The sequence below is a fragment of the Lonchura striata genome, chromosome 2 (genome assembly GCF_046129695.1).
Source record: "Lonchura striata isolate bLonStr1 chromosome 2, bLonStr1.mat, whole genome shotgun sequence".
NCBI lineage: Eukaryota > Metazoa > Chordata > Aves > Passeriformes > Estrildidae > Lonchura > Lonchura striata.
In genome coordinates this window covers 13,201,388-13,220,362 of record NC_134604.1, presented here as the reverse complement: position 1 = coordinate 13,220,362, position 18,975 = coordinate 13,201,388, and the positions used below count along the sequence as shown (strand labels likewise).

At 37.2% G+C, this 18,975-nt stretch overlaps 1 protein-coding gene across 4 annotated transcripts in view; it reads right to left on the bottom strand.

Moving 5' to 3' along the window:
* The window catches only part of CADM2 (cell adhesion molecule 2), a 590,742-nt gene that overhangs the window by 154,479 nt on the left and 417,288 nt on the right, over nt 1-18,975 (bottom strand). For 3 of the 4 annotated variants that reach the window (XM_021541252.3, XM_021541238.3, XM_021541246.3), the window contains one exon: nt 17,619-17,768. In XM_021541252.3, coding sequence (XP_021396927.1) covers nt 17,619-17,768 — 150 coding nt within the window. Of the gene's footprint in view, nt 1-1,080; nt 2,323-17,618; nt 17,769-18,975 lie in introns of those variants that run through there. The other variant, XM_021541256.3, reaches the window with a different exon arrangement.

Sequence of the window (18,975 nt, the reverse complement as noted above, 5' to 3'; positions counted from 1 at the left end):
GTAGCACAGATCCAAAGTAAACTATCAGATTTGGTTTGTTATTTTAACCTCAAACAGATAATAACCTCTGCTGAGAAGTTAAGTTTCCTATAATTCATTTAATGCTTTTAGGTTTCCACTTCTTATGCTAATATAATAATCATAATAATAATAGCAACAACAAAAGCTACCTGTTTCTGGTGTAGGGCACATCAAAAAGCGATGTCTGAAGCCTGGTATTCAATTCCAAAAATCTGCAGTGTGATATTAGTGACATGACTAAGGTAGGTTTTGATTATTTTTAAGTATAAAATAGCGATTTAGTCTGTTCAGTGGTTCTGATTTTCTATTTTACCCCCAAGGAATTTTTAGCAGTCAGTGAAATCCTCATTTCTTACACAATCTTTCAACTGTACTTCTTTTTTATAAGAATGCTCAGCCTTACATTGTCAAAATATCTATTTTACTTTCAGAGAGTTTATATCATTAACATGGATATTTAATGGATCCTTTTTTCCTAGTCTGTTGTGAAATCGCTTAAAATTTCAGAATGAAAGTCAAGATGTTAAACTCTTCTTTATCTTGCATATAAACAATGTCTTGCAGGGAGCACTTGTTTGTATTCACTTCAACAGCAGATGAATAAGGTTCCAGCAGAGCTCCAGTAAAGAGAACATTTTCATGTTTGTGTATTACAGATTTCAGCATCCTGGTGCAGAACTTCTTTACACTTAATATTGCAGCACCAAGTTACCTCCTTACACAAGCAAGTTAAAGCCACTGTAGAGTACAAAGTTGTATCTGCTACTCTGTGCCATTATTTGGTTTGTCACAGACAAAACCTGACTATAAAACTACTGTTAGGAGTGATAAAATTTATTTTAATTTCTTGAACACACAAGTTTTTAAAGAATAGCTGTTTCAGGTTTTTTAGTCAATTCTTCAGCAAAGAGCTTTCAAAACATGAAATCTCAAGAATTTTCACTGTCCTGTTTATATTAATTTTATAAAAATTAATTTTTATTTATTTATTTATTTAATAAAAATTCTCAGTTTTTTTCTCAATCTTTTTCTGCTGGGTAAGAAAGAACTGGGACTTACCCTCTGTGTCTAGGGCTGCCTCACTCTCTTCTCTCAGCTGCCAGGTCAGTCTCTGCCTCTTCAAGTGGAGAAGAAAAAAAAAAAATTCTACCTGCCTTTCTTGCAGTGGCAGAATATATTTAGATCACTTTTTTTGTGTGTTCCTAATACCCATGAATTTATAGATATTTGATACTCATACTTTCTTTAAAACAGATTGGAACTGGACAACATAATAATGAGGGAGCATTTTGAAGAAGAAAATGTGAGTTAAATGATGGTGCAATCATATGGTACAATTCACTAGAAATTGTAAACAGCTAAAACTGTTTTTTCTTACAGCACTTCAGATTAGATGCACACTGACAAAATCCCAGAACAAGTCTGAGAAAACCACACTGACAGTACACCCCTTGCAGGAACATGACTTGAAAATATCTGATCATTTCTAGCCACTGAGGAAAGGAAAACCTTTGAAGATTCTCGGATCATATTGTTTTCAGTACCACATAAATTACATCAATTCAATTTCTATTACCCTCTATTCCAGACCTATTAAATCTTTACTAATAGGTCTCCTTCATGTCATGCCCGTACAGTGAGATGCAAGGCCCTTTTTATCATAAGTTAAACCATGGTAATGGGGGGATGGCTGGGTGACATACTGCTCTCAGACAAGGAGAGTAATTTGCACATTTTAAAATAAGAAATTAATCCTTATCGCTTCTATAACAACTTGAAGGACAACTCTGATCCACTGTGCCTTGATCAGTTTGACGTAAAAAAATACCCATTTATTGTTGTAGATAAAAGAAGGAAAGGAAATATGACTGCTGGAATATCTTCAAAATTGTTACAAAGCACATAAAATGAATAAGGACATTTTCATATCACTGCCATTTGATCTTTTCCTTTGCTGCTCTCTCCCATGTTTGAAAACACAAACACAGATGTAGGCTGCTTGACTGTTAGAAGAAAAGGGAAGATTCTGTCACAATCTGAAAGAGAAAATTTACATTGATAAGGGTGTGGGGTTAGGGATTTTCTTTTCAGCAATTTGAGTTTGTTACTGACCAGTGTGAAAACCATCCTCTCAGGAAGCTGCAGTGCACTGATAGATTGTACACAGACCCCTTAACTTACCTCATTGCAAATTGACATCATCATTGCCAGCAGATTTTGTTAAACATGGATGAACTGCACCTCTTAAAGCCTTCAGCAGCAAGGCTGACATTTTTTGGACAGTAAATCCTCTCATTTTTGAAAAAGCAATGATATACACTTTAGGACACATCGATCTGGAGGATGAGTCCAAGCTCATCCAGGCTTAAAAACCTTGGAAATAGCACAAGCTGACCTGAGTTGCATTAACTTTGCTGAATTCCCCTACAGCCTCTCAAAAGAAGTGGTTCAAACATAACATGATAGGAGAGCGTTTACAGCTGTCGTCAGGAGCCTCTGCCTTGTGTGCTGATGTGGCCCGGCATCATCCTGCCATGATGAACTCTGGCTCGAGGAGCAAAGACAGAAAACAGAGAAATATGTTTGGAATAAACTTTTCTTACATCACCTTAACTGCAGTACAGTCAGACGAGGAATAATGTGAGTAATAAAGCAAGGACGTAGCTGGCAAGAATGGGGAAAATCTGTCTTTCTGCTTAGCACGCTTTCATCTATAAATGGGTAAAAGTATGCACATCCTTGGTAACTTCAACACTCAAACCAAGCTGGATTTTAAAAGTCTAACTCACTACAGAAGTGGATTATTTTACACAAAGCCACAACATGTTTTGTATCATTCATTTCTTCAGGAGTTGGGGTAGAAGAGTTCAGTAAAAGAGCAGGGCATCAAAACAAAGATACATCTTGTTTTTTTGCCCTCCTATTTTACAAGATGGGTGTACACAATTTTTAATAGGCAAGGAAAAAAATAAATGTGTAAAGGACCTGTACAGTTTACAGTTTATTTTGTCCCCATTGAGGCTGCTCACTTTCTGAAAATATGCATAAAAAAACCTCAAGATGCCCCAGAGAGAAAGCATGAGACATCTTTTCTGCTTCTCCTGGGAACAAATCCCACCAGAAACTGGTACAAAAAGAAACCAACACACGCAGTTATCCTACTGGTAGAGCTTTCCACAACACAAAGCAATGCTATTTAGCAGCACAGTACTTTGCAGTGCTGCCCTTTCACTTTCTGCAGCCAGGCACTCCCAGGTGCATTCCCTGAGCACATCTGTGATGGAGCAGGAAGGAGCTCCCAGCTCGGAGCCAGGGCTCTGATCCCCCGTCAGAATGGGATGCTGTTCTCACAGTAAGGTCATACTGGTGGGGAAGAGTCATTCTCAGAAGCAGTTGGAGCTGCTGGTGGTGTGCTCTCTAGTGCCAAGGTTTATCCCTTACTCCTATTTCCCTGAAATTCAGTCTTATGTCATACATGTAATACCTGATTCCTGAAGTGGGCCTTTCTGTGGTTCCAATGCAGCTCACTTGTTATGGGCATGTGAGGCAATAAAACCAAACCCTAAATTACATTCAGTTTTCAAGTGGAGGCTCTTGAATAGAGCTAATGAAAGGAAAGATGCTTTATCAGTGATCTGTGTAAGCAGGCAGATGCGTTTCATACAAAACTAGCAAAAAGCCCCCACTGACAAAACCATCTTATTGAGAAAATCATTAATTAATTGATATAATAATGCCTCATTTTCTTCTTTTTATTTTAAAAATTTCTTTCAAAATTGCTTTCTATTAAAAAAAATATAATTATGATTCTAGAATGGTGTGCTGGTTTTGGCTGAGGTGGAATTAACTTTCTCCATAGTGGCTGGAATAGGACTGTGTTTTGTTTTTGTGCTGAACACGGTGCTGATAATAGATTGAGATATTAATTTCAGAACAAGTTTCCATTCCATACCTATAAAGCTGAACTGAAACAAACACTTTAAAATTATTATTAAAAGGTAATATATTTACATCAGGCAATTTCTCTCCCCTCCTCCAGATCAAGTTTGATACTTAATGCTACATTTTGAAGGGAAGAATATTAAAATGGTGATATTTCCTGAAACACGGCAAGTCCAGATCTCACTGCAGTTAAGTTTTGAAGGAGAATAGCTTTAAAAGAGACATAAAGTTTTCATTATTAACACTCGAAAGCTTCAGTAAAGAAGCTTGTTAAGCATCAATCCACAGCTATGCCTGAAAGACAAACGTGTCTTGATGACTAAGGATGCCTGTTACAGAGAGTGTGGGTGCAGTGGTCTAATACTTTTTTCAAACATTTTCTGTCCTTCACTGTCAAAAATGTTGTCTTTTCCTAGTCTTTTCCAGAAGTTAATTCAGGATGAAAGATCAGGCAGGTGTCATTCACATGAAGCCTTGATACTTTATTTATAACAATTTCTTACTGTGACTGGTGAGCAACCAATTTACCTGGAAAACACGCAGGAGGGATCCTTGTCAGACAGAAGGAACTGGCACCCATGAGGTCTCTCAAACACTTCCCCAAGAACTAGTGAACAGAGGCTGACACAGGTATTTTAACAAGAACACCTCAGGTGGTGCTCAGCCTCCTGACTGAGAGGAACAGCATCTTGCATGATTTCAAGGCTCCTACTTGCCTCAGCTCTAAGGTGACCCTCCCAGCTGAGTGCAAAAATAATTCCAGTATGAAACTGTACACTGCAAAACACAAAAAAAGGAACATGCCCTCCCCTTTCTGTGCCCCACCACCCTGCCCACCCCAACAGATGCTCATACATGGGGAAACAGCCATTTAAAATTCAAAACAGTGACCAGACAGCATCAAGGCTCTGAGGAAGAAAATGATAAGGAAATGTTTTTATGCTAATAAGAGGAAACTGAAGCCTTCAACAGGTCAGAAAAAAATACCCATTCACAATCCTGGCTTATCTGCACAGAGAGAAAATTCCGCATGTGTGAGTCAGTTGCTAAGAAAGCTCTGACTAATGCAGATACAAGTCTGACTTTTTAAGTTGACATTTCTACTTTTGCAGTGGATCAGAACTGTCAGGAGAGTTCCCCAGGCAGAGCAGAGGATTGCAGAGCAGAGCTATTCTGCAGCAGTCTGAGCTGTGGAGTAAGTGCTTTGATGGAATTAGTAATGGTGGTTTAAGGAACAGCCTCGGATTCTATTCCCAGCACTAGCAATTACCACTCCCATAACAGAATCAGAACAAAGGAACAAAATCAGATAGAAACGAGCTGGCAAAGAGCAAATTCCCTTCTGCTGCTGCTTTCACAACGCCATTAAATAACATCTGGCAGTGGGGCAGGGCAGACAACTGGAGACAGGAGCATTTTAAAGTGCTGCTACTAGACCTGCCAAGAGCTCAGCTGTACAGAGTCCATCACGTCTCTTCTGCTTTTCTCACAAGATGTGACTGTGATAAACATTTACCCTTCAAAAATTAAAAATGATCAAAAATGTCTTTTATCAACTGCATCAGCAGAACACACTGTGCATCCGTAGATGGATTAAATATAATTTTTCTAGGTAGCTGGAGAAAAAAAGTCTTTAAAGATAGCATTTGGCATGGGTTAATCACCTCTCTCATTAAAGAAAGGAATACATACTGAGAACATCTTTCTGCCATCCGATTAAGCAATGAGCCAACACAATTGTAAATCTTGCAGAAATTCCCCATGGTTCAACTCAACAGAGACAATTCTTTACTTCTCAGACCATATCTCTCATTTTCAGATAAGCATTGCATTAATTGTGTACAAAAACTTTCTATCATGCTATTAACAGAAATGGAATATGACTGTTCTGCTTCTCCTTAGCACCCTTTGACAATTAAGAGATTGAATTATTCATATGTATTTTTAATAATATAATAACATTTTTAAACTCTGCTCACCACTCAATTGCTCAAACAGCATGCAAACCCACAACTGTTTGATTCCAGGATAAACAGTGCCACTGTTTCTTTTCTGCTGTTGTAGTGGCTGACACAACTTACTGTCTCTGTAACTGAGGTAAAAAGGATTTCAGGGTGCTATTCTGAGAATCACATGCTATGAATTGATTTACAAGTCACTGGAGTTTCTTCTTCCTATTAATGAGGCAGATTTTAAGTCTTGTCTGCACTGATTTTATTATTTACAATTAATATAAATACTAATTTTCTACACCCCTATCATGTAAATCTGATCAAGTTTGACTCATTTTCTGAAAACAGTTCAATGCAGACAAGTTTTCTCCTCTGTGCTAATAAGCAGCACAACCATGGTATTAAAAAAGAAAAAATGAGACTTGCACTGAGACTAACGATAATTTCATTCAGGATGGGGAAGATACAAATGACACCTGCTTTGTTTTAGGCAAAATAAAACAAAAAAAAACCCACCAAAAAACCAAAAAAAAAAAAAAAAACACCCAAAAAACAATCAACGAACCAAAAAAACCCCTAGAAAAATCTGAAGAATGTCAGGAGAGGAAACACTTCCTGCATGAAGAAAAATAAATAACACATATGTGCCAAGACTGTAGATTTCATTGTATATTTTTTAAACTGAGCTTTTGTTTACTGGAATAAGCTAAATCATGACCACTTAACCCTTTTGAGAAGACCCATCTAGTAAGATGGTTTTGTATTTTTTGCTTCTAAATGTTATTTTAGATAATGAGAAATTCTATTTAAGTTGCTTTACTTCCATCTAACACACACATGAGCTGTCAGTGTAATTGCATGGCATTATTATTCTCTTAGGCTGCTGCTGGACAATAGAGCTACAGATAGAAATAAAATAGTAACAGCTTGTGACAGGTTACACTTAAAATGTTTGATCAGATAATCAATGGACCTTTGCTTCCAAAGCTAAGCTGAGGTTCAAGGAAAGAAAAGATAATGGTTGTTCCAAAACTTGGGATGTATCTCAGTGAATTAGAAGGCACTTGGGATGCTGCTCCAGACTTAACGTGGCTGTCACATACAAGAAATGCTTTTTACCATCTCAGACTCCACAATGGAAATTCTCATCTGCATTTTTTCTTTCAAAAAATATTTCAGTTATTGTCTATCCACTTATATTACATCTTGGTTTTATTTTAGATTTCAGGATTTTTTATCCAGTTTTGTAATTATTTTATATTATCTAAACAGTATACTGAAAACCTATTGACATTTGACAGTGAATATGCAAATATCAATAATTACCTGTTAGTTACTGTAGATTAACTGTTAAAGGCATTTTAATGTATTTTTTTTTACATCTGTTAATATGAGATTAAATTCGCTCTGCTACTGGTTTATTGGGTTTTTTTTTCCTCTTCTCCATTTACACAATTGCTTTTTGTTTTTTGTGTTTCCTCAAGCTCCTTTTACCAAGAGAACATGCCTCTGAAAGTAATTCCATTCAGCTTGATTCAGTTCTCGTTTCAGTTAAATTTAAAGTTATTTTCTTTGGCTCACAGCAGAACATTGCAGAGTCTCTCACTGAGGTATTGAGGATTTTCACCCCATATCAGCAGCTCATCAGCAATTACTTTTCTGCACACAGATCCTTAAAGATCCAGGACACGATGATTTGTTACAATTTCTGTGCTGAAACAATCATGTCCCTTAAATAAGTTTCTACCAGAAAGGGAGAGGAAAGATGAGCACTTCTAATAATGGTAGATCCCATGCTTCCAGCTCAGAAATTGAAAACAGTATTATTTTTAGGCACATCCAGGCACTATGAAAGCACACATTTACTGCCTTTATTTAAATCTTTGGATATATTAAAATCCTCAGCTTGTCTGACCTTAATACTGTGGTCCTCCAGTAAGCTACTTATCTGGCTTTTGGATTGGCTTCATAACATCAGATGTTAGATTTGGTAAAAATTGCCTGCAATTTATTTCCCACTGCTGACAGACATTTAAATATGGTATTCTATTTTTGCTAATAGAGCAGAATTTCTATCCATGTGATAAGGTGTGAATCTAATACACAGGAGGCATTCAAAATTTTCATTTTAGATTTAGTACACATCTTTTACAAGTGAGTATATTATATATATATTTAACACACCCAGTGAAAACAGACACAAGCTGTCCTCACCCTGGCTAAGTGTGTGGAGACAAGCCTGCTACAGAATGTTCATACTCACTGTATTCCAGCCAGCTCCAACTCGGAGAGGATTTATCTCCCTGAGCCAACAGGCTCCTAAACCCTGCAACTCCAATACTGTGGGGACAGAATGTCTCTTGGATGTCTCCACCCTATTTGCCTGAGCAAGATGGAAATGTTCCTACAGTCTGGCCAGCCTCCATCTCCCCAGAGAAGCTGTCATTTCAGAGGGCACAGGGCTGGAGCCCACAGGTAGAACTCTGTTATCAGACCAGGTTCTGGGGTGGGTTTGGAATCAATCTAGTTGTCTCAGGCCTAGGTAAGGCAGAGTGGGAATTCTGAATCATGCTGATACAAGAGGCTTTTCCTATTCCATTAGTGTGTTCCTACCTGGCAGTCACTGTCCTTCAGTCGTATCCTTTGGAGTTCTTTTCCATCCATTTGGGTAATTCTCTAAAAATATGTTGTTGAATCGCTCTTCTGAACGACATTTCTCATTGACCTGTTGTGTTTTTTATTCCTCCAGCATTTACTGACTAATAGTTAATCTCCATGTTAACCCTTCTAAAAGCAGCTAAAATGGCAGTGACTGTACCACCTGCTGTTAGTGTAGGGCTGCTGAGATTATATTGCATTTCATTTTAGTTCCTGTTTCAAAGTCAGCTTTTGATTGACTGCTTCCAGTATCCCTACCCAGAATGGTGCAGAATCATAAATTTTAAATGTGTTAAGTTACATCCGTGTCTATAAGCCATCCTAAATATGTTATTTTCAGCTGATCTAATTTGCTTGGAGAAACCCTGTGGAATTTGGACAGACCTGTCTGCAATATCTTAGCTAGCTCAGATGTCTCTTCTTGGCACAGTGCCATGCAGATAGTGTCATGTTTTCAGGGGTTTCTGCTGTGCCCTTGGAAGATTTTTGTCCTCCAGATGCAAAGTAATGACTACACTTGTAGTGTGAATTTTTTCTTATTTCTGTATCCAACACCACACGTTTCTGTCTGGGGAATATCTGAATGTTCCATGATCGTCTTTCCCTTTTAATCATAAATATTCTTATGCTTTTATCCTAAAGCTATTCATTTATATACTGATATGCTGGTTCTAAATATTTGCACTTCAGTATTTTCCATTGTTGCCATTTTCCTCCGAGAAGCATAATTTTCACCAGACTTGAAAATATCAGGTGAAAATTCAGTTTTCAAACACAATTCTTTTTGTTCTCCATAGTTCAGTTTTCTTGGATTTAACAATCACTTGTATGACAAAACATTCAGGTTCTGGTCTGTCTGGTGACCCTCTTATTCCTATGACTCCACTGTGCTGAATACACTGTGATATAACAATCAGCATTCTTGCCTGTCACATAGTTTCTCCAAAAAAATAACCTTCACCTTCCCTAAGGAACACTCCTTGCTGTGTTCCTGATTAAAAACAAAATGTCTTTTTTCTGCCTACCTCCACGTTTGTTATGATGTGCAATGCTGAGCTCCACTGCTCCGGGATCTGCCGCTTATCATCGCAAGTGTATTGTCCCACTTGCCCTTCCCTGCACTCAAATAGTTCCTCGCTATCATTTGCTCTAAGAGCTGTCTGAAAAAACCCCAATGGGTTCAGAATTTAATGTAACAGGTCCATTTTCTTCAGAAATCTCAGGAAGTTTGGCTCATCCATGTAAACAGCAAGTGCAGAGAGTGCAGAGATAAGGAATTTCTCTTTGCTCCTCAACTTTGTCCCCACCCCCAAAAAAAGGAATTCTCACTCATAAAATATTCTTTGCCATTTAAAACAAAAATAGCCAGCAGCCTGAGTATCATGAAACTTCATTACAGAGTAATCTTAGCAGTGTCATCACAACTACTGCTTCAATTCATCATATACCAATGTATCAGCTTCATTCTCCATTTAGCTTGAGTGCTGGTAAACTCAATTTCTGCGCATACCCACACTTCAGCACAATATAATGCAAACTCCTACACTTTCTAACCATCTCTACAATAGGGCCATTTACTCTTTTAATTCTGCTAAGAAATGGAAAAATAAATGCTGTAAGTAGGAGTAGTTCTACTAATTTATTGCAATGAAATAATATTCTAATGCATTGTAATACATTTTTTAAATGTAATTTTCATATTCATGCAGACAATAGCTGTCAAGATATTTTAACAGACTCCTGGTCCCTTCTATCACGTTATCTTTTTCAAGGTGCATGAACACAAACATTCCAGGTTTCAAAAGTGGCAACTGGTTTTGAAACTGTGGGGTTTAAGGATAAAGTGAGACACTTGATCTCAAAAGCTCTAAGACAGCTTCTTTCTTTCCCCAGAGCACTAAGGAACTACCAACCAAAATGATTTAAGCTTGTTTACTATCCATGACCCAAAGGGAAGCTGTGCTGGGTTTGGTAGGGATGGAATTAATTTTCTTCATAGCAACCTGTATGGTGCTGTGTTTTGGGTTCATGACCAGAACAGTGTGGAAAACAGATCAGTGCACTGAATATCACTGAACAGTGTCAAGGCCTTCTCTGTTTCCCACTCTGCACCCACAGTGAGAAGGCTGGAGGTGGCCAAGAGGTTGGGAAGATACAGAGCCAGGACTGCTGACCCAATCTGACCATAGAATAATCTATAAATACAGCAATAAAATACTTGGGAGTTGTTTTTCCCCAGCAGGGATTGCTTGGAGAGTGACTGGTGCATCACACTGCTTGTGAGACGGTGTGAGTGACTGCTATTCCATTACTTGGAAATTTTTATTCCCATTTCCTTCTCTTATTAAACTCTCTTAACCTTGATCTGTAAGTTTTCCTTGATTTTGCCCTCCTGATTCTCTCCCCTACTCCCCTTAAAGGGGAGTGAGAGCAAAAACCCATTGGTGAGAAAGAAAATTGCAGCTGAACAATTTAACCCAGATTATCTGTCCCTATATGTCATGCTGTGGGTCTCAAGGAAAGATAAGAGCTGGCTACTGATATTTGTCTGGCATAGCTGTGAAATCAACAGATCTGACTGATGGGAAAAGATGCTCTCAACTACATACCTTGGAAAACTACTCCAAAAGATTTTTATTGAAAGCTCATTGTGAAAATTGTATATCTACCTCATACTTGTTTTTTGTGAAGTGCTAAAAACTTTCTAAATATTATAAAGCATTTACAGACTATTGCTATTCAGGTCAGGGAGAAAAAAAAGAAGATAAAATAAAATCCTATTCCTCTGCACTACCTTCTCCCAAACTTATCTGGCTGTAAAATAATCCTTCAATAATTATCTATATTGTTTGCTTGCATTTTTCCATTGCTTTATGTTGACTACAAGGTATTCTTTCCTTGAAAGGGTCTATTAAACTCTTAGTAACAGTGAATCTAATTTATACGTGTACCCTAGGATGGGGTTAAGCTTGGTCATCATCTCCTGTCTGATACCATCTCCACTCAATTATGTAACAGGAAGCAGAGCATGTGAAGATGGAGACATAAGTCCATTCATCATTGCTACTCGATTTCACATTGCCTAAATGCTAATGATCTCCGTCCTCCCAACAATACAGCTTGTCTGCCTTCCCGTCTTGCATAACTAATTTAAACCATCTATGTTCTACTTTCTTTTCTACTCCAAAAAGAAACATTTTCTTTGCTTCTCTGACTCATGTTTTGTGCAAGCCTATTCCTTTTGTCTACATGATCACCTACATCTTAAATTCAACTGCTTACTAGAATCATTAAATGTCTACAAGAGATAAGTTCACGATTTCTCCCCAGTCAGAAATATCCTCAAATTATTTTTGTAATTCACAAGTACCTCTGCTTGTTTATGCAGATTAGAATCTGAGGCTGAATCACCAGAGAATGGCGTAGATTTGGTTTATACTTAATAGCTGGAGCCTGGCTGCCACAAAACAAGTCAAAGGATAAGTACAGCTGTCTAGGATGGAGTTCAGTATCTATAACATCAAAAAGACAGGATTTTCACACCTGGAAGGACCAGCCTTTTGGGTGGCAGTTCAATCACTATTTTAGTATTACAATAAAAAAAATTCTCTCCACTAATGAATCCTTCGAAACATGACACTGGAATTAAAACCCCATGCCTTGTACACAGTGAATTTCCATCTCCCTCTAAATATCTTTCTATTGAGAAAGAAAAATGTCAGAAGTTGTCTTCATGGAGCTGATAGCACATCCCAACAGCCACGATGGTTTGATTAGAGACGTGGCCTAAACTCTCTTAACCCACATGCAAGTTCCAGCACAAAATTGCCACCCCTGAGAGGGAGCAAACGCTGAACCTCAAGGGTTGCTGCTGTACCCAAACATGTTCCCAAGATCACCTTAGGCACTGTGCCTATCAGGGAAGCTCTCCAGGGCTTTCCACAACCCTTACCTAGTGCACCTCTATCTCTGAAAGGTATTGAGATGATAGGGAGCTACATAAATGCCAAGCACTCTTACACGTGCAAAATCAAAGGTCATCTAAAGAAGATACATATTCTGCTGCTGAGAGATGAATAATTCTGAGGCTGGAATATCCTTTCTAATTTTTCAGTAAGATATGAAAGTGCTACTACTTGATGAACACACAGGGGACATGTCCCCACCTATGATTAGCATCAGGCACATGTCTCATCAAAATCTGTGTCAGTTTGTGGCAAACTTATCATGGTCAATGTCAACACACCCTTGTTTTACTATCAAGAGACCTGAAGACTTCCCTGTTAAGGTGGAGAGCAGGTATTTTACACTTGCCCTTGCCTGACTGAGCAAAACTCTTAGGTCTGTACACATTAGATAAAGATGCTCTTCCTTTTGATAGTCCGATTAGACATTTTTATATTGAGAAGATTAAACACCTTTGATATCAACAGCCATGGTTCAGTTGTACACTCCTCCTTTACAACTCAATATCCTGCTACATATTTATCTACACTCTCTACTGAATGGGAATATGAGAAGATGGCTGCTATAGTAAGTTGCATAAAGGTTCTTTTCAGTCTTCTCTTTATCGAATATCTCTTGTGTTCCCATGCTATGGCCTTTTTCTTATAGCTCTGCATTCATATTTATGTCTCTCTGCACTTACTGCCCTCTCAAAATCCTTAAGGAGTGACACCAGTGAAGACAAACTAAAATAACCTATATTAATTTAAAATAATATCTGTCAGTTCTACACTGTTGCACATTGTGCTTCTTCTAAAGGCAGCTATGCAATTATAAGTACTTGGGTGCATAAAGTGATACGAAGGTTTCTATGGCAATTATTCATTTTAATTGAAAATTGTGTAGGGAAAGACTCATTTCAAGTGCAGCAAGAAATTTGCATTTGTTTCCAGAGAATCTGGACTTCTGTAGGGTGAGTTGTGAATTCCTATTTTTCAGGCAGACACAATCTTTAAAATTCTCTTGGGGGAACAGGGGGTGGGAGACTAAGGTAAGGTTGTTAAGCTTATTAACATTTAGGAGCATGTATCTACTTATTCAGTACAGTATTTTTTACTTTCTGGTAAAGATTTGATGTTTTAAATGAAAGAGAAAGAATGAAAAATATTATTGATACACAATGTCCTTGAATCTCTGAGGTGGAGGAACCAGAAAAAGACAGAAGTACCAAAAAGGACAGCAAGGAGACAGATTATCAGTGAGATCAAGTCCACCAGACCAAACATTTCTATTTTTGTATATTTTAGCTACTCTGTGTTAGAATAATAATGAAGACAAAGTTATTTCAGATCTCAATATATTTTAATGTCAAAGAAAGTGTTGGAGGGAAGCAATGGTTTCACCTTGGTAAGATAATAAAAAAAAGCTGAAACTTAATTTCCTGTAGGAAAATAGGATTTCTTTATCCTCCCTATTCCAATCACCAGAATGAGTCAAACACATTTTAGGCCTAAATTTACAATGAAAACAAAGAAGACGCACTGCAAGTGATGAAGACCTGGAAACAACCTCTGAAATGTAATTTCACATTCACTAAATTCAGTGTTGCATTTTCTGTAACAAGGCTTGCCTGATTTTTTGTCTATATCATTTTAAGGCTGTATAGGCCAAGTGCCAGAAATGTCCCAAGTTAAAAATAGCTCTTGTCTCCTTCATAAATAAAAAATAAATATCAATTTGATGTGCAGGTTGGGGGTGCAAGTGTTTCTTACCAGCCACACAGTCCTCCTAACTGAGGAAAAAAAAAATAAACCACTTAGAAAGAGGTGGCCAAAGCAGTATGTGAGAGAAGCAGAAGAGTAATTTTAATAATGTGGTTTTGGTGTTAGTGTGTCTGGCACATTGTACTTCTGTACTTTAGAATATCTAGAACAGAAAAGGAAGAATGACTCCTAACTTCAATATCAATGATTGCATCACAGCTCAGAAGAATGCAAAATTACATGAGTGTGATTTTCATAATATATGTGTCATCCATTTACAATAAAATGGAGACTAATAATTAACCCCTTGTGGAAAGGCACAGGAATTTGAAGGACACTTTTCTTCCAGGTTACTGCCTCTTTTTTTCCCTTTTCACCAGAAGTTCTATTTTGGTCAGAAAATGGCTTTGCAAGACAGAGGAACCAACAAACTTGAGAAAGGAGTATGAGCATGGAAGGGGTCTTGCCAAGGACAATCCAGCAAGGGAGAGCTTTTCACTGCATGGACAATTTCCTCTATTTTTGGCACCTGTTCTGCCATATGGTTTTGGTCCTAAGGTCTGTGCTTGGACTTGATGAGATCTTAAAGGTCTTTTCTAACCTTAATTATTATACATACTGGCAGCTTTCAGCACCCTCATATTCTGCTGGACTCTCAACCCTCTTTTGACACTTACGTGCATTCCTTCATCTTACTATTTGACTATCTCATAATTATGAAAATATATAGCTATCAAAAAAAAAGGTTTCTTGAATTTGTTTTACACTACCAAACATGAAAGAAATACACTCTCACTCCCATGTGTGCCAGTCATATAAATAGAAAATAACCTATTGAGGGGAAGTATAGTTCAAAGTAAGCAAATTTGATTTATTTCTGAACATGGCGACACTCAGAGTTACTCAGCTCTGATGGATATAAAGGCTGCTGGTGATGCTGCTTATCTAAACTTCTGTTTTCGACACAGAACATAACTCTATAGCTATTCAAGCTTCCATTAATTTCCAGGGTTTGAGAAACACAGCTATTAAAAAGCAATGTTCATGGTGTTGAAAGGACAAGTAAGACCTGGAGGTTGGTTTTGGCTAACAGGTTTGAATAGACTCTGGCAGAGGCACTGCTGGCAATAAATTAAATGCAATGACTGGTTCTAGTAGAAAGCTGCTTTTTTATAGCCAAATTGTACGCCTGGCTGGGAGAAGTGGGAAATGAGGAAAGAAAAAATGGGGAAGCCTTCACAGTTTCACTTGCCATCATTTCCTGACAAAACCACTAATAAATATCTCTCTACATTTTGGCTCAGTAATGCAACCATCAAAAGGATGTGAAGGAAATATCTTTCTTATTTATAGGAACCCATACATATACAAACAGGAAAAATTGCCAGTGAAAGCTGTAACTTCACTTTCAGGAGTGGCAGAATGTTTTCCATGCAAGAATTGGATGTACTGCTCACCCCTCAGTATACTTGAGACTGGAAATATCACACAGAGTGCAAACCACTGCTGACATAAGACTTAATACCTCCAGCTAAAGGATTTGAAGTTTTTCTTCACCACATTATGGCATGTGTAATAGATGCAGAGTAATTCCTCTATAAAATTAATCATCAAATATTCCTTCAAGACTTGGGACAAGCTAAAAGTTCAATAAAGACTGTGGTCCCTTAAATTCACACACTTGAGCTCTGCACATTTCCTGTGGGGAATATAAATTGCATCTAGTACTTACAACTCTGCATGCCATTCAAATTCTGTTGCTTTAATTCATTATATTCAAAACTAATACAAACTTCAATTATTTGTTGTAAAAGTGGAGATTTTGCTAAAGCACACAGAAAATTCAATTCACACCAAAATGGCTACAATGCTCAAATTAATGTATTTGCAGTCCTCACACGTCTTTCTCAGCATCCTTTAAAATGTCACTTATTTTATAAAATATATAGATTTTCTGAGTATTGATGTGCCCTACCAAGAGACAAGGTGCCTCTGCTTTTAGTTTTGCAGACATTACTTACCCACCTGAAATCACTAATGAATACAGATAAAATGAAGGGGTGCATGTGGGCAAAGGTGACAGCCCAGGACTTACAGCTGGAAAGTTTGCACCTTATAAACCTCTCATCTTCAATCCTACATTCAAAAGGTACTTATGATTTCAAAGAAATTGCAAATCAAATGATTACACGCTACAGGAAATTAGATAAAAGAGAAAGGAACCACTTCAACACCATCAAGAGATTCTATTCAGCTATTATATTAATAGTAAAAAAACATATTTTGATTACAGCTTCTGCAGGTATAAAATGAAAGGTTTTAGATTCTCTTTTATTGAAGTGCACAGATCCACAAAGCGTTTTCAGTCCTACAAGGTGTTTTAAACTCTTGTAATCATTCAGCAAAGCATTTGGACAGCAGTTCTTTAATTTTGAGCAGAGTAATAACTGCACTTGCTAAAATATGTTCTAGAGTATGTAGCACCTTTCAAAATAAATTCAAGCACCAGAATTAACTGCTGAACTTTTGTACCACTGAAATCAGCACCAAAGCTTTTACATTTTTTAAGGCCAAGTGATGACTTTATTACTCCTAACTTTAATTTCATTACAGAATCTACTGCAATCTTTACATTAATGTTCTATTATGTAAAATGCAATACTTTTTCAGTTCAATTCAATGTCTACAAATATATTTCACTTCAAAATAATGGCCTTATTTTTGTAAGGAATGGATGTTTTCCAGTCTTTTGTTCTTCACTAATTTAACTAAAATGTACAAAATCTGTGCATGGAAACACTGGAAACATCTGGACACAAAATACAAGCATTTTTCTTAGCTGTTAAGAAGAGCTACAACGCTAACTGTGTATTGCATCAACAACCAGACTGCTGTACACTAGTGGCAAACATTTACATTTATATACATAAATGTAAAAATATATAGAATATACATTTATGCATATACTCTGATAAAAACGAGTCACAAGTTTTATGGGCTACTACTTCCCTTGCCACTCATAAATGCTCTTCCAATGTATTTTTCAACAATGCAAAATTATCTTAAAATAAGCCTTTCAATGCAAATTATCTTAAAATGAGCCTTTCAAATACTATTATTTTTCTTTAATGATTTAAATATAATATAATGTGAAAGACAGTATTTTAGTGAAGCCCAGACAAAGAAAAAAAAATCACATAATAATTATAATGGAAGACATCTATTCCTCGAATATATGGGAAATACCTTCACATCAGAGTATTAAAGAGAAATTGTTTTAAGTGTTTCTTTCTTATTAAAAAACAGTGGAGAAGCATGAGCTCAGGAAACAATTTACCTTTCTTGTCATCGAAGTACAGCGTCTGTTGAGCTGGATTTGACCACTGGAGGGAGGTGTTATCATTTTGATCGACCCTGCAGGTCAAATTTGCTGTTCCACCTTCAACAACTGTGACGTTCTGTGTGAGTGGGAACTGCCCTTGGCTGCCTGAGGAGGGAGGGAAGGGATGCAGAAAGGAAGAGAACAAGAGGAAAAAAAAAGAAAATATTTAAGTTGCAGGATGTAGTTTATTGCAGCAGCTTCCCACAGATGATAGACCCAGAATTCAATGTGATCTAGTCTGACCAAAGAAAGGTAGTACAATATGTTTTTAAAAACTGCATTTACAATATATTCTCTGTATCCAAGAAACAGCTGGATAGATTTAGAAATCTTTTCCTCCTCTGTGAGTCATATTATTTAGTTCCAAAGAAATACTCAGCATTTTTGTCTCCTCAGACATACCAGACACAACTCAGTGCAGGCAATACAGTTAAATCATTGTTGAAAACATCACTGAGAACATAACATAGAAATACAAAGATTTTAACAGAGAGGGATGGGGCAACCTTGACTGACTCTGTTTCTTTTTTATACATTTTAAAGGCCTCTCAGGATTATGCTTTCTGTATCAGGTTTGCAAAGTGGTTGGAGAGCAAATGTAGTGTGAATCTAACACTTGATGCATGCTCTGTTGGGGGAACATAACCTGATCTCATATGAAAATGGGAGAGGTGATGCAGCAGGTCTCTTTCACATCTGTGATTCTATCCCAGAGCATTATCAATCACATTAAGTTCTTGCTGAAAAGTCACTGGGAAGTTTTCCAAATGCCTCTACACAATACAGAAACAGTATCAGACAGGTTCTTGAATCACAAGCATTTCCAATGGCATAGTTAGACTAAAGTGTTTATGTAGTTTTATAGCACAACCCTTGTCAAACAGCACAACACATTCTGACAAAAAGGACTGCAAGAAGGGAGCACAAAAAAACCATGGAAGTAGTCTTTAACATGGGTGGTGAAAGAAAAAAATCTTCAATGATAAGCAAGACACGTCATTGAACATATGATTGTTATCTTGGAGATATATTATTTATTTAAGGGTACAATGCAAAAGAAAGACAGCCTAATACTCCAAATGAAATATATGCTTCTTTCTTCTCCTGCTTTTATAGAGCTTCTATTAAAAGAAACACTGAAGAGTAGGTAGAGATGCTTGCATAAGAAGGGTAATGCCAAGATTGACACTCAAGTGGGATGTGTCAGAAATTAAAAACCTCTCTACAGTCCTACAGGAGGGAACAAGCTCATAGATGTGTCACAAGCCCATCAAGGAAATAATATATACAATATCCATTAATTATACAATAT